General features: G+C 37.6%; 1 protein-coding gene across 1 annotated transcript; it reads left to right on the top strand.

The window, feature by feature from the left end:
- Positions 1-918: 918 nt before the first annotated feature.
- On the top strand, positions 919-14358 carry LOC137106854 (plexin-C1-like). Its single transcript, XM_067490834.1, has 16 exons — positions 919-2282; positions 2861-2983; positions 4234-4368; positions 4468-4568; positions 4663-4768; positions 5099-5261; positions 6556-6658; positions 6916-6991; positions 8104-8145; positions 8248-8381; positions 8770-8949; positions 10043-10151; positions 10588-10767; positions 10869-11036; positions 11248-11347; positions 11635-14358. The coding sequence occupies exons 1-16, from the start codon at positions 1320-1322 to the stop codon at positions 11691-11693; spliced, it is 2742 nt and encodes a 913-aa protein (XP_067346935.1). The 5' UTR covers positions 919-1319; the 3' UTR covers positions 11694-14358.
- The last annotated feature ends 1471 nt before the right edge of the window (positions 14359-15829 follow it).

Here is a 15829-nt window from a genome sequence, read left to right as displayed (position 1 = left end):
GTAACCGGAAACGGAACTCTACAACTTCATTTCTCCCACCGTGAAAGCAGGTAAATTGTGAAAAATGTTGTTGAAGTCCGTTTAACACAAACCGTTTTTATTAACAACAATTTAAAATTCAAAAAAAAAAATTCAATTTAAAATTCAAACAGTTTAGTTCAACCAGAGGAAGAAGTCATTTCTATTTCTGCACTGCGAACCTTTGTGCTACGAACTAGCACGAGCTTTTCGGCCTTTACAACTGCGTTAATTTCAGAACAAGAAAAAGTCTGTAAAACCGCGTTATACTGTGTTGAAATTAAACAATGAAACTAGAATTATACTTTGTGCAGGATTAGATTGAGAGGTTATGAGAAATGTCTGAGCAGAAACACGCAAAAATAAAAAATGAGAACCACTCACTAAACCTAAATACTTTCCACACGTATCCTTCTCTTGGGTCAATGCTGGTGAGAAAGTTAGGTTTGTCTGTTTTCTGATCATTTGTGTGCAAAAACTCCCTAACGGTCTCTTCTTTTTCACTAAACATCACTTGTGAACATGGACACGGTAAAATGTGAGTTTGTTAATATGTCGGTTATGATTTTGGAAATTACATACATGTTCCAATAGTCTGATATTGGGAAATATTGATTCGCTTTGATCAACAGGCCATTTTTTTGTTTTACTGAGACTCTAAAAAATGTCCTTCCCCCTGCACCATGGTTTTTGGTTCTTATTGAGGCGGTTAACACCATGTGAGGTGTTGAACGGATTCAACATTATTACAAAGTGCAGTTCTGTCTTTTGTGTGAACGATTAAAATAGCTTCTTGAAACTGACGCTAGATGTCATCCAGTCGCTTATCCTCGGTTTAGTAGCCTGCTGTTTTATTTTATGACAAGTTAGAAATTCTGGTCTCCTGATATTGGTTGGTTGTTGGGTTCAGTAGATTTGTCTGCTTGTTCGTTATATAGTAAACTTACAGAATCATCATCAACAACAGGAAAAGCGGATTTATCAAACGCTCTCTATTCTTTCTTCATCTTCGCGCATATACATCACTGCATTTACTCGTTCTGTGGTTAGATCAAGACTTTAAATACTTTATTTGAAAACACGTGGCAGAAATGCATCGCAGTGAAGACATGAGTAAAAATCCCTCGGAGATGATGTTGTTTTTCGGTTTCGCTGGCCGCGCTCCCTCCCACTCCACTCTGAATATATTCGCTCTGCGCTTTTACGCACGGCTCCAGTGACACTGTGTCGGAGAGCAGGGTGCCATGCAGGACGTCAGGGTGTCGGTGTTTCCCAGTTAAAGGTTCCACCGCTTCTAGAAAATGATCCTGTTAACTGGTCTGCTTTTTATTCTCTGGGGAGAACCGGGTCGGTGTCTAGACGAGGACCGAGGTTTTATTTTTGATGGACGTATTCGCCGCTTTGCTGTGGCCAACGACACGGTTTATGTCGCTATAGAAGAGAGACTGTACCAGCTGAGCCACGACCTATTTCTGGTCCAGAGTCTGACCCTGAGGGGAAGGTTTAAGGACGAGAGCGAGGCAGCGCACTTTTACCGGGTTTCTGAGGGGGAGAAGTGGAACGGAACTTTCAGCATCAACATATTGTTGCCATTTGTTGAGAATCACACTCTGATCAGCTGCGGTGTGAATGACAACGTATGTGGTTACTGTGAGGTTCTGGACCTGAAGAACATCTCTAAACTGATCTACAGTGAAAACGTGCAGGTGGGACCACACAATCACAATAGCTCGTCCGTCGCCTTCTTGGTGAAGCTGAGTTCAGCAGAGACTTGTATTCTGAGTGCGATACAGAAATATGAGGGCGATTCCGCAAAGTGCGGCCCTGGTTACAAGGCTGTGAACCTTCACAATACAAATGACAAACAGAGCGGAGAAATATTTTCTGTCATTGACGGGCAAGCAACGCCGATGACCGAGTGCAAAGGTAATGTGGAGTTTGTGGACGGATTTCAGATAAATTCCATCATATATCTGCTTTCCAACCTGCCATCAGGTCCTAAAAACACAGTCCGTCTCAGTTGGCTGGAAGTCAAAACAAACAAAAAGGACACTTTCAAGTCGCAGCGGTCTGTGGTCCTCCGTGTCTCTGATGGTGAAGGCAGCAGACTCCTGTCCTCCTCGGTGATCCCGGGAGGATCCCCGGGGCTCTGGAGCGGAGTGTTCACTGTGGACGGAGGACAAACCAACACCGAGCTGGTGGTGTTTGACATCAGCCCAGATCTCACCGGAGGGACCGAGACAGACTTCTGCCGACAAGCGATGGTGTTTTTAAATCATTTTTTATTTTTATTTTATTTTTTTTAGATAAACTGTTTTTGTTTATGTTTCCACCCGTTGCCCTGGTGTCACATTTGGTCATTAATGCAATTTGAGCCTGATCACTTCATTATTGTCTGGTGTCAAAGTCACAAAGTAGAAACACAAACAGATTTTACCGCACTGATTACAACATCTGTAGGAACAAAGAAATGTATAATCATATTGTATTCTTCAAACAAATTCAGTTTTAATGAACTTTAAAGCACAGAATTTAAACAAAAGCAAAATAGTAAGGATTTGTATGTATGCGTTTCTAGTTGTCACTGTGCATATGGTAAAACTTCCTCATCACACCTCATATTTAAAACCAGGACAAAATGACAAACTAGTAAAGAATAAAGTTGCTTGGTTTAACTAAACTTGATGATCTACCAGTAGAACCTCATTAACTTTTGAGTGATAAACTATTTCTATATCAAGTACCTGAATACATCATAGAGCTGATCTTCAAGGATGGAAAAATACCTGTTAGACCCACATCTGATGTCCGTATAATTAATGCTTTGGTTTGTGTTTCTTAGTCAAAGACCCTGAAACCAAAGGCAGTTCTCTTCAGACAGAAGCACATGACCTCAGTCCTGACAGTGAGACAGAAGGCCTGGATGGTTTTCTTCATTGGGACAGAAGATGGGCAGCTCATAAAGGTCTGTATAAAAAGTGATGTGTAACTTTTATATTTATTAATTAATATAATTTTTTATAAATAAATTCTAAAATATACTAATGTATCATTATTGGTCAACCACCTGTCAGCAAATAAAATAGTTAATTCAGCTTCACCTTTACTTTTTTTTTTTTATTTTATTTTGTCCTTTTGACTTATCCCTTGAGTTCAGTGTCACCACAGCGGATCATCGTCCGCATGTTGATTTGGCACAGTTTTTATGCTGGATGCCCTTCCTGAAACAACCCTCCCGAATTTTTACCGGGTTTGGACCGGCACTGCTCAGCTGGGGATGGAATTTGGCTGTTAGGGGTCTAGTGTCTTGCCCGGAGACACTTCAACATATAGCCGGGACCGGGTATCAAACCACTGTGGACAACTACTAACAGTGATATTTAACTCTGAGTTTGTAACTACTGTACAATGTTTGCTATAATTACCTTAGTGTTGTTATACGTCATTTTTTTTAGTGGGAAACACGCTTTTACATTTGTATTTTAAGTACAAAGTAATGTGCTTAGTATTTTAACTTGAGTAAAATATCTGAAATGGTACTTGTAGTGGATCATTTCTTTAGGCCTGAGTTTGTGTACTTGTAGCACCTCTCCACATCACATTCAGCTGAGTAGCTGCAAAATGCTCAGTGGCCTTGTCCTCATGACATTATTAAAACCATCATTGTTAATGTTGTGGCTGATCGGGGCTTCTTTATTGGAGATGATCTTCAATGCTGTATTTATTCTGTCCAACTTTACAGTGGACTGGTTATGTAAATTTGCTTTGTTTAAAAATGTTTCATTTCTTTATTTTCTTTCCTGAAGTTATTGCACAGTCTTGCACTATGCTTGGCTGTGAATAACCAACATCCTTTCAAGGTTTCCACTGTAATGTTTCTATTTATCTATCATCCTCTGTCTTCTTTCCAGACAGAAAATAAATAATATTCTGCAGACCCTCCTTATACACACTCACTTATTTTTTAAAGACTATAAAAATCTGGGAACACTTTCAAACTCTCTTCTAGACAAAATAGGCTCCTTCATGCTGCATTTACGTTCACGACCTCTTGAAACTATAGAACTAAATGCCTTGGCTATAAATACATGACTGTAGTGAGCTAGATTGTTTCTAATTTTACAAAAAAGTCACTAAAGCCACTAAGTTTAAATATTTACTGAAGTAGCACCTCAGTCTGTCAGTAATATAACAAAGCTACATTCTTGTTGTCAGCTTGCTGTGGACAAAAACTATCACACCACGTGTCCCAAAGTGCTCTACACTGCAGCCGACGACCAGCGGATGTTTCCCAAAATCCACCTGGATCAAGTGGATCGTAAACATGTGTATGTGGCTTTTGGAAACCAGGTAGGTGCATTGTAGGCTGCATGTATCATATGTCACTTTGGTTTATACAGTGTTATTTATATATGTGCTGCGAGTGTTGCTAAGTGTTGTTTGTTCTAGATGAAGCGAGTACGTGTATCAAAGTGCAGCACGTACACAACTGTGGAGCAGTGTTGGTCTGCACAGGATCCACAGTGTGTCTGGTGCAACTCTAATCAGAGGTCAGGGAAATGTGATCTACACAATCTGCATCATCTGCAGTTGACAACCAAATAGAATATTGATCATAACATTTTTTTTTTTTTTTTATTGTAGTTGTACATTTGAAGATGACTGCAAAGACTCAAACTGGGTTTCTATTCCTGATGATTTCCAACCGAAAATGGTTTCCTACCAACTCGTAAAGAACTCCACTGGCCCGGTACATGTTATATACTAACCAGTAAATGACCTACCTGTCAATCAGATGACTGTCTTATTTATTCATTACTGCAACAAAACATGTCGCTTGTTAATTTACTTTGGACATCTTTGGAAAAAACATAAAAAAATACCGAAAGACTCAGAAAAGGTGAAAAATTATTCACCAGTTTACAAATCAATGTCATCTCATGTTTGACATTATGACATAACAAAACTATTTACTACTAAAATCTTCATGATTAATACTGACATTTATTTAATTAAACCATAACCAGTTGTGTCTGACAGTTATTTCGCATTTAAAAACTCACATCTTCACATTTCTTAGATCAAACTAAACATCCAGACACACCTGACTGTTAGTCAGGTGCCTTCTAAGTTTGCTTGTCAGTTCTCTGGACCTTCCACTGAGCTCTGTAGCAGGAGTGGGATTCCACCACAGTTCCCACAATGCACCTGCATTCTCAGAAATGGCACGCTTCCTGCTGAAGGTCAGTGACATTTGATAAATGTAATAATCCAATGAGTTAAATTTCAGTCAAATAACTCACCAGCCACTTAATCAAGTAAACATATTTAACTGCTCATTTAAACAAATGTCTAATCAGCCAATTACATGGCAACAATTCAGTGCAATTGGACATCTTGACATGGTAAAGACAATTTTCTGAGGTTCTACCTGAGCATCAGAATGGGGAGGAAAAGTGATTTTAAGTGACTCTGAACGTGACTTTGTTGTTGTCAGACTGGCTGCTCTGACTCTTTCAGAAACTGCTGTTTTACAGGGAGTTTCATACTCAACCATCTCTAGAATTTACAGAGACTGGTCTGAAAAAGAGAAATTATCCAGTGAGCTGCAGTTCTTTGGTTGAAAATGCCTTGTTGATGTCAGAGGAGAATTGTCACACTGGTTGGAGCTGATAAAGGCAACAACAGTAACTTAAAAAACAAAACACTGGATAAAACTGAGGTTTGCCAAAGATTATCTTTGAGGGCAAAGATTTGAAAAATGTTGCCTGGTCTGATGAGTTCTCTTATGACATATGACCGGGAGTTTCATTGTTTGCTATAAACAACATGAAAGCACAGGTCCATCCTGCCTTTATCTGCTGCTGGTGATTTAGGGATGTGGGATATATTTTACATCACAGGATATTTAGTAACAATTGAGCAATGTTTAAATGCCACAACCTACCTGAAGGTTATTACTGACCGTGTCATCCTTTCATATCCACAATGTACCCATCTTCTTATGGCTACATTATCCAGAAGGATAACGTACAATTTCCCAACCCTAAAATCATCTCAAAGTGTTTCTTTTTCTTTTTTTATTTACATCACATTGACTTTGAATGTAGTCAGATGTCCTACACTGTCACCAGATCTATATCCAATAGAGATTCTTAGTAGAACAGGAGATTTACATCATGGATGTCTCTTTGTCTGTGTGACTATGTGATGCTATCATGTCTATTTGGACCCAATCTCTAAGAAAAGTTTCCAGTACTTTGTGGAATCTGTGCCACAAAGAATTAAGCCATTTCTGAAGGCAAAAGGGGGTCTAATCTGGTACTATCAAGGTGTACTTAATAAAGTGGCCAGTGAGTACTGCAATAAATCAGTGGTTTTATTTACAACTTTGGCCAGAACAGAGAAAACACTGAGAGAGACTGATGAAAGTTTCTTTACCACTTGAATAATCTGTGTCATCTCTCATATTGTGATAGAGCATAAAAACATGTACTACTGAAAACTCTGAGAAATACTCTGACATTTTTTTAACAGGTCTGCATGTCACAGTTGAGATTAGACTATGGAAGGTGAATTTAACAGAGAAACTGAAGATAACCAGCTGCTCTGACATCAGGGGATCTCCAAGCTCTGTCTTGTGAGTCCATTAAAATGTTAAAGAAATCACCTGCTGTAACAGTGTCTCTACTTTAAATAGTAGAAAATTAACTTTTTGGAAGAAAACCTTTTATTCCTGAAAAGTAACAGAGGGTTTGCTTTATAACCAGAATGTTGTGATGTTCTGGTGATAAAATTGTTTTGGTCTTTGTATTGTCAGGTCACTGTGATCCACATTTCTAGTGTTGTAATGGTGATGATCTCAGCACCAGTATGTGATAGTTGTTTTGTCTTCAGGTGTCAACGCTGTATCAATTCTGGATGTGGATGGAGTAACAGTGGTTGTTCCTGGGCAAATGAAGGAGTGAGCAATGTAGGCTCATTATGCATGAATATCTTATGTAATCTACACACATTGTCCAGTCACAGGCCCTTTTTCACTACACATAGATCCCCCCCTGAAATTTCTTATTTCAAGGCTTGTAAGTTTATTTTATTTAAAAAGAACAAGGTAAGTTTAACAATTTAGAGATGACCAATCTAACAATTTAATCAATATGTTAGTTGTATTCAAATTATTAGTAATTTTATTTAGAATCAACCCCAACAGAGTCACAATGCTTCAACTGGTGTGTCACTGTGCTCAGGTGTTAGACAAAGAAACCAAAACCAGTTATTTTTGGATACATTGGGCCAATATTACCTCAACATGTCTTCTGCTATGGCCTTGTGAACTTACTGTAACTATAAAAAGCTAAAGGTTTTTCTGCTCAGCAAGCAGCAGCTGCTGTACACAGATCCACAATTTCACAGTGAAACAAAGAAACTTTGTGCAGGATGAGTCCAGAAACATTTTCTATATGACAGTATAAATGATATTAGTAGAAAGATTGTTTTTGTTTGTTGTTTATGTGTGTAAAATCTTCAGTGGGACAGACAGAGATTGTCCTAGAGAGATCACCTCCAAAATCTGTCCACCCCAGGTCCCACCCTCTTCCATAGTTTTTTTTTATTTATTTTTTTTGTGTTGGGGGGGGCAGATTATTCCTGCAAAGGATGGATTTTTAACTGTTTAGCCGTTTCTTGCTTTATGACAATTTGATAGATAAGTTATATATTTGACATTTCTGACACTGAACACACACTTAAACACAGTCTTAACCTATTAATTTACTGTTTACTATGTCCAAAATGTTTTAAATTGAGTTTAAAACATTTTGAATCACTTTCCAAATGTGCCACCAGAAGTTTCTACATCCACCCTGCTCAGCTTCCTGAGCCACAATTTTCTGGTGCCACCACTGTGTGAGACATTTCAGTTTGGAGTAGTTCAGACCTCTGACTATCAAAATGTTTTTTTTTTTTAATGCACACAATAAACAAAAAACTAAAACAGTATTATACTCATTAGAACATACTTTCTTTTTTCCATCTGCTGAATATTATGGAAACTTGCTAAATCTCTTCCACTTCTTCCTGCTACAGGCTGATGTTTGTCAAACGATGGAGTCAGGGATGAATTTTTCTGTGAGTCTGAATATCAAACCTCTATTCCTGACACACTGCATTCATACATCAGTAGAAAGTTTTGTAGTAAAAGTTAAAGTTTTTTGTGTGTTTCACTGTCAGAGGCCAGAGATTTCTTCCATCTCTCCCAGTGTTGTGTCTGTCTATGGCAGGAACCACGCAGTTTTATCAGGTCACAATCTTAGTAATGTGACCAAAGTGAGGATCCAGATGGACAAGACCTGTTCTACACAGGAGTGAGTCTGTAATAAATTAAATATGAAAAAGAGCACTGAATTTTTATTAAGTTAAGAATGTGTAATAGTTTAATGCTCTGAAGACGTAATCTGTGTCTCACCTCCATATAAAAAGAGACTATGGTTTACACATGCTCACACACAGACTTCAGTGTGGTTTTATGGCTTAATTTACCATCTTCTGGCTCCACACAGCAGAAACGTTTACTGTCAGTGAAGCAGCTGCTGATTTGTGAGCTCTGAGTTTTTAGGTTTATGAAAGAATTAAAGTTGAGATGTGAGGTATTGCCTTATAAAGTATTGTTGCTGTATGATGTCACATACTAACTTACCTCCAAGTCTCAGTGAGGTTAAGACGTTTCTCTTTCTCTCTGTCATCCTCTGTCAGGTCTCCTGTGTGGAACAATACAGGTGTGAGTCTGACGTTCCACATCCCCAGTTCAAATATCAAAAGCCTAGTCAAAGTTTGTGTTCTCCTCCCAGATGACAGTTGTCATGGCAACAGTAAAATCACCTACCATTCATCACCATCCTGCACAAAACTTGAACCAAGCAGCACCTGGTCCAGGTATGTCTGGTCTGTTTCTCTAAATCCAATTTCTCATTTACTGAACATCAAAGACTGCTGATGTACAATGAGAGGAAGAAAAGTGTCTTTGAATTTAGCATTTTGGTGAAAGTAACCAAGTTGATATTTATTCTTGGTGTTTTAGGTGCAAAACATGTAACAGGTTCAGTGCAAAGGGAGGAGCTTCAATGATTCTGTTAGCAAAAGAGTGTAGTGTTCTTTAGAGAGTCAAAAACAAATTAAAAGTAAAATATGCATTATGTACATAAAGTTATTGTGACTTATTTAAACTGGACATGTGATGTGATACTTTGAACGGTGACAACTACTGACAAGAGCTGCAAAAACACAGCAAGGTTTAGGAAGTTACCCTCAGTTTGTTGTCTGTAACTTGAATTCTGCTCTGCGGTTAATCTACAACACTCATAGTGGCTCATGACCACTTCCTTTTATAGCTGCAACAACTGCTATTTTTGGTCTCAGTCATGATGGTTAAGATGTGTTTGACTCCTGCAGCACTCAAAACACACTTAATCCCATAGACACTAGTTTATCATTATGTGTATTACTAAAGAGGAGAAAGGAAATAGTGAGTGTAACATGATGGTTTGTGTCTTAACATTTTCAGTGTTTTTGTTCGGTATAATCATATCAAATACTGCAGTGAACATTACAGCAGAGTTTGCTATTTGTTATGTTTATTTTGCTCAGATGCTGACCCACTGGATTTAGGAGTTTTCTACCACACACACACACACACACACACACACACACACACACACACACACACACACACACACACACACACACACACACACACACACAGACACTGAGACACACACAGACACTGAGACACACACAGACACTGAGACACACACAGACACTGAGACACGCATACAAATAGTTGTACAATGTAGAAAGAGTGAAAGTAGATGGTAATAGACTAATCTGGGAGATTTGAGAATTTTCATACATAAGCCCTTTATAAAATCCACAAGTGGAATTCAGAAATGTGACATCTTAAGAAAATGCTTTCTCTGGTGTCCAATCTGTAACTTCTTGTTCTGATTGTCTGCTGCTCTGTGTCCTGCAGTGGGAAGAGGAATATCACACTGACCGGATCCCACCTGGAGTTTGTGGAAGGGGTCATACACAGCCACACCCCACAGGAAGTCACATATCCCAGAAACAGCATCTTTCAGGTCTGTGTTCAAGCTTGTGATTATGTAACATGAATTATATCAATATAAACTGCATTACTGCACATCGTCACATTACAACACATATTAAATTAAAATGTTAAAGAATGAAGATTTCACGTAATCATATGGCAATTATAATTTAACATTAGTTAACATATTTGTGCCATGTTATATTTCTACTTACTTACTTGAGCCTTTTAATTATCCATTTTGTCTCAGTACACCATCTAATGTCATGTTATATTCATAAACCGATTACATTTGTATTATTGCATTGTATTAGCAGTTTTTATTTTATTGTCAGTGTCATGTTGTTTCATAGTAATTTATCTCACAGGAGCATAGCTTACCATCAGAAAATCTTTATCACAACACCCATGCCATGCTTAAAATACTTTGTTATATCATAACAAAATGTTTCTTTAATTTGCTGCAGGAGCTAACATATGAAACACCTGCAGCTGGAATCACTGAGGGAACTTTTACCAGCTCTGTTTCTCTGAAAGTAGCCAATAAGACTGTGGTTTGTTCCACAAGCTTCACCTACTACCCAGACCCTGAGTTCATCAGCTTTACATCCACAATGACAGGAAACAATGTGCGCATCACCTTACAGGTAATGCATATACGTATATATATTCACTTTTTTTTTTCTTTTAATATCAAATGAGCAGACATGAATACATAGGTCAGCAGGTGATTCTGGTGTCATTTCAGAAAAAGGCAGACAAACTGGAGATGACAAAAGAAGAGCTGTTAGTGTGGGGCCTTCAGGATGAAAAGCAGTACCCCTGCCTCATGCGGGAGAAAGGAACCAGTAATGAGACAGAGTTTTTTGTCTGTGAAATTCAGAGCACATCTGATACTGAATTTCAGCATTTAATGGTAAATCTGTCATTCAAACTGCCCAAGCTACAACATGGAAACACAATTTATTGTAATTCTGTTCAGGAATAATGTGGATCAAGATTGAACCAAGTTACAGTTTAGCTCTGTATTTAGAACTATTTTAAGTTTCAAGGTAATTGACAAACGTGCTGATTATAAATGTGTAATGTATAATATTTTTAGCATTGTTGTCTCCTTTGTTTTCCAGATACAGTTTGGTAACAAGACAGTGAGGCTGGGCCATCCATCTTTATTACACCAGGTCCTACTGATACTGCGTATACTGCTGATACTTTGTGTTCCTATAGGTAAGTACACCAATTAGATTTGACAGAGATTTTGTATCTGTGCAGTCTGTTCAACATCAGCTGTTTCTATGAAAATTTGAGGCAGAATTAATGTTTTTGTATTTTTCTATGGATTCTGTGTAATTCTGTACAAGTATGTAAATGACATGTTGCGTAATAATTTTCTATTGCTTTCAATAGAATATATACATGTAATTATAGTGTAAATACTGTTAGAAAGTTTTCAACACTATGGATAAAATCCTATTTGACTGTTTGGTCTGAATGTTTAACTGTCTGTCTTTCAGTGTTGGTGATGATCTGTCGATGGCTAAAGAAGCTCACGGCTGAGACGAACAAGATCTGACATGACACAACAGTCATTTTTGTCTTTTGATGACAATCCACTTAATCTCAGGTCTAGTTGTACATTGTACACGTTTCAGTACATGATGAAATGGATCCTCTCCCTAAATAAGAATTGATTTTGTCACAGGTGAATATTGACAGGCTCGTTCTTTCCCCCTTTTCAGTCGTCATCTTAAGCTAATATAATAACTTGCTAACTCTAGTTTTACCACACACAAATGCAAAAGGTTTTGATCTTCTCTCTTCCAGAAAGAGAAAAAACTCTGTCAGCCTATTAGATTTAAAATTGTTTTGTTTTTTTTAACAAGTGTATTGCACTGCCAATATGTAGATGCGTCGCTATTGTGAAAGGACATAAATGTTAAGCTTGTTAGTATGTTATTTTGTATTTTTTGTAATTTGTGGTCAACAGGCCAGTCTGACCCTAAACACCACAGTTTAGAACTGCTGGATATAATACAAGCTGCTCACATTTAATGGGACCCTCAGGAAGTGATCAAATATTTGTTATATGAATTATATAAAATAAATGACACTCACATGCTTAAATTAGAATTTGAATAGGTTTGAATCAGTGACATTTGTTGATTTTGCTAAAACAGGCTCACGGCTGAGGTGAACAACCTCTGACTGTTATTTGCTCCTTTACAATGTACATAAAACCACATTTTTATTCTCATCTTTGGTCTCCATTTTATAAGGGGATACATTTTACTAAACATATTGATATTCTTTTTATTATTGATGTTTAGATGTCTATATCCTTGATAAGGTGCAGAATGTCTATTAAAGGTCCAGGATCAAGACTCTACCAGAGGCCCCCAGGGGCCATGGTCATCAACATAAACCACTATATCAGACATAGGCCAGCACAAAGAAAGAAATGTGCACGATGCAGCAAGAAACACTGAACCTGTGGCTGCAATGGGGAAAGTATATACATATTTACAAAAAGAGTCTGTCAGACAATCATAACTCTGATTTTAAATATTTACGGTATATTCTGCACCTTATCAAGGATATAGACATCTGGGGGATTATTATTTTAAATATTTACGGTATATAGTTTGGGCATCACGGTCATAGTTTCAGTGGTTTTGGTGCTCATTTATTTCTCTGTGCTGCCTGTCAGTCAAGTTCATACTGTCATATAGTGAAGAAACTCTTTGTAACTAAAGCAAACTGTAAAACTGACTGGTTCTCATAAACATTCAGTATTTGATTCTCCAGGGTATTTTCTCCAGTATTATCGTGTTTCACAGCTCACCACAATCAAACAAGTAACAGTTATGCTCCTATATTTTGTTTAAATGTGTTAAAATCATCACTTTCGTGAACAGTGACTCTCTGTAGTGAATTACACAGTAACTAGGCCTACAGAAGTCATACTTCAGCACCACTGAACCAAAAGTGACTCTCAAAGGGGCTAAAAATTGACATCTGACAATGAAACCAAAGGAAAATAATTTAGAAACCTAGTGATGATTGCACTGAGGTCTTGATAAGAAATTTAACAGTTGTGGTTTTATAGATTTGACGCTCTGATCTAGTGCCACCATTTACATCTAAAAACCAGAGCTTTTTCAAAAAAATGGCCAGTTGCCAATTTTGACCTATACACTCAATAAAACTTTTCACCAATTTAAAGTTAATTATGATTAATAATCAAATATTTCCACCTGTCAGGTACAAATTCCTGAAATATCATCGTCTGTAATAGGCTTACTCAAGAATACCATGCATTGGTTTGATGGTGGCCTCTACTGTCATTTACCATAGTTGGTTGACGTCTAAGGTCAGCAGAACTGTCTCCCGTTGGAAACGAGTCACTTTGACCTAGTTGTTTCTGGAAGATGTCAAAGATGAAAAGTTGTTTTATTGACTGTCTCAGCTCTTGGGTTTAACAGATGAGGACTTGACAAAAGTTCAGTTCTTGTTCAGCTAAAATGTGGGGGGCTCTGCTTTATATATAGTATAAATAAATATAGTAAAATCAAACCTTTCAGCAAAAGCAGTTCAGCTTTTTTTGCTTGGGAAATTCTTTCAGCGCAGAAGCATTAACAGTGCATTTTCTTTTCGCAAATGCTTTTTCTAGTTGTATGTATTCATGTATTTATTTCATTTCATTAATTAATTTTCATTGTTGAGAACAAAATAAACTAAGAAAAAAAGAAACAAAAAGCATTTCAAGGTTAATTAACTAAAAGATAAACAGATGCTCCCGAGCTATAATTACAACTCAACTTCCAAAAGTACATATATTAAAAATATATAGTAATTGATTATACCTTAAGCTGGCTCTAACCCTTTAGGGTATTTTAATTAGTCACTTCAAAAAGTTCAGTGAAACATTCTCAAATACCTATAATCAAAATACATCCTTTTTCTTTTACTTGCCAACATCATTTGTACAGTAAATAACAGATAAAAGTGTAGAAACAACAAGTTGTGTTTGCTGAACACCACTTTTGTTTTGTTTTGCTTTAGATTTAAATCTACATCTATTAATCTTAAATTTACAGTATATAAACCACAGTATTTGTGTCAACTGTAACTAACTCAACATGAGTGTTTTTAGCCTTCAGAAATGACTTCAAGCAGGTGTTGAGTCCTGGAGGAATTGCATTGGTAAATAATGTATTTTTAAACATGTTTTAACATATTGTGTTATGTGAAATTGTCATCAGTAGTTTGTAGAATGCAAAAAAATTATAAAAAATATACAATACAATAATATACAGTTTTATTGTACAGTGTGTTGCAGAGTGACTTGTTTCTTAGTGACTTGTTTGTTCCACTAAATGGTGCAGTTGTAATTTTCTATATTTTCAACGCTCAAGTAGTCAGTCATTGGATGTTTTGTACTCACAAATTGTAAACTTAATACCAAACGAACCCTGAATTAACCTGAACAGCTTCCTCATTGTCACTGAGACAGTGATGTCAGTGTTAAACATGCAATATGAGTTGGGCTTATTATGGTAAATGTAATTAATAGATTGACGAGACAGATCACAGTTACACTGTGGATAAAATGTACAGTAGGAGATGAGTTTTCTCCATGTGCTGACAACTCTGAGCACACATGACAACACACACGCTGTGGCCGATGGTGTGAAAACCAGTTTATTAGAGATAAAGAACGGATGTGGCAAAAATGATAAATATTAAATGATCCATCCAAAGAAACACTGGTCAGTAAGTCCATGGCTCTTTGTCCTACACATGGAAACATAGTTTGTTACTAAAAAAAACTTGTACTTTACTTTTGGTATTTTACAGAGACGAGTGCAATCACCACCACACTCATCTCAAATGATGAGACCTGAAGGGAGTTTCCTACTCTTGCTCCATGCAGGAGTATATGTATGAGAATAAAATAAAAATAAAATATAAGGTTAAAAATGTACAAATTTACAGTTAAATAACCAGTATTATTATGAATCAGAGTATCTGATTTTAGAGGGAGGAGTTATAAGGATTGATGGCCAATGGAAGGAATGACTTCCTGTGGCGCTCAGTATTGCAGTTTGGTAGTATGAGCCTTGTACTGCTAGTGCTCCTATGCATCACCAGCATGTCATGCAGAGGATGGGAACCTTCTCTATTATCTGTTTCAGCTTAGACAGCATCTTTCTGCTTGGCACTGCTGTTAAAGTGTCCAGCTCCAACCCCACAGCGTAACTTATAATCAGTTTACTGAGTCTATTGGTGTCTACAGCTCTCAGTCCACTGCCCCAGCACACACCAGCTAACAGAATCGTACTGGCAACCACAGACTCATAAGACATCCTGAGCATGGTTTGACAGATGTTAAAGGACCTAAGCCTCCTCAGAAAATAGAGGCAGCTCTGACCCTTCTTGTGGAGGGCTTCAGTGTTCTTACCCCATTCCAGTTTAGTTTGTCAACAAACACTCCCAGGCAAACTGGAGCCACCAGTGCCTTGGCCCTCCCCTTTGATCCACAACCAGTTCCTTTGTCTTTGCCCCATTGAGCTGCAGATGGTTCTGCTCACACCATGTGACAAAGTTATCAAGCACAGCCCCGTGTTCAGGCTAGTCACCCCTACTGACACATCCAACTATAGCAGAGTCATCAGGAACCTTTGAAGGTGGCACAACTCTGTCCATTCG

Source organism: Channa argus, chromosome 21, assembly GCF_033026475.1.
Source record: "Channa argus isolate prfri chromosome 21, Channa argus male v1.0, whole genome shotgun sequence".
In the NCBI taxonomy this organism is placed as follows: Eukaryota; Metazoa; Chordata; class Actinopteri; order Anabantiformes; family Channidae; genus Channa; species Channa argus.
This window is presented reverse-complemented; position numbering and strand designations above follow the sequence as displayed.

Bases quoted from the DNA above. Each gene is read 5' to 3' on its own strand.
- LOC137106854 (XM_067490834.1), top strand. From the start codon at position 1,320: ATGATCCTGTTAACTGGTCTGCTTTTTATTCTCTGGGGAGAACCGGGT. The intron at 8,382-8,769 runs GTGAGTCTGTAA...ATCCTCTGTCAG, and splicing joins AAGACCTGTTCTACACAGGA to GTCTCCTGTGTGGAACAATA. The intron at 10,152-10,587 runs GTCTGTGTTCAA...AATTTGCTGCAG, and splicing joins CCAGAAACAGCATCTTTCAG to GAGCTAACATATGAAACACC.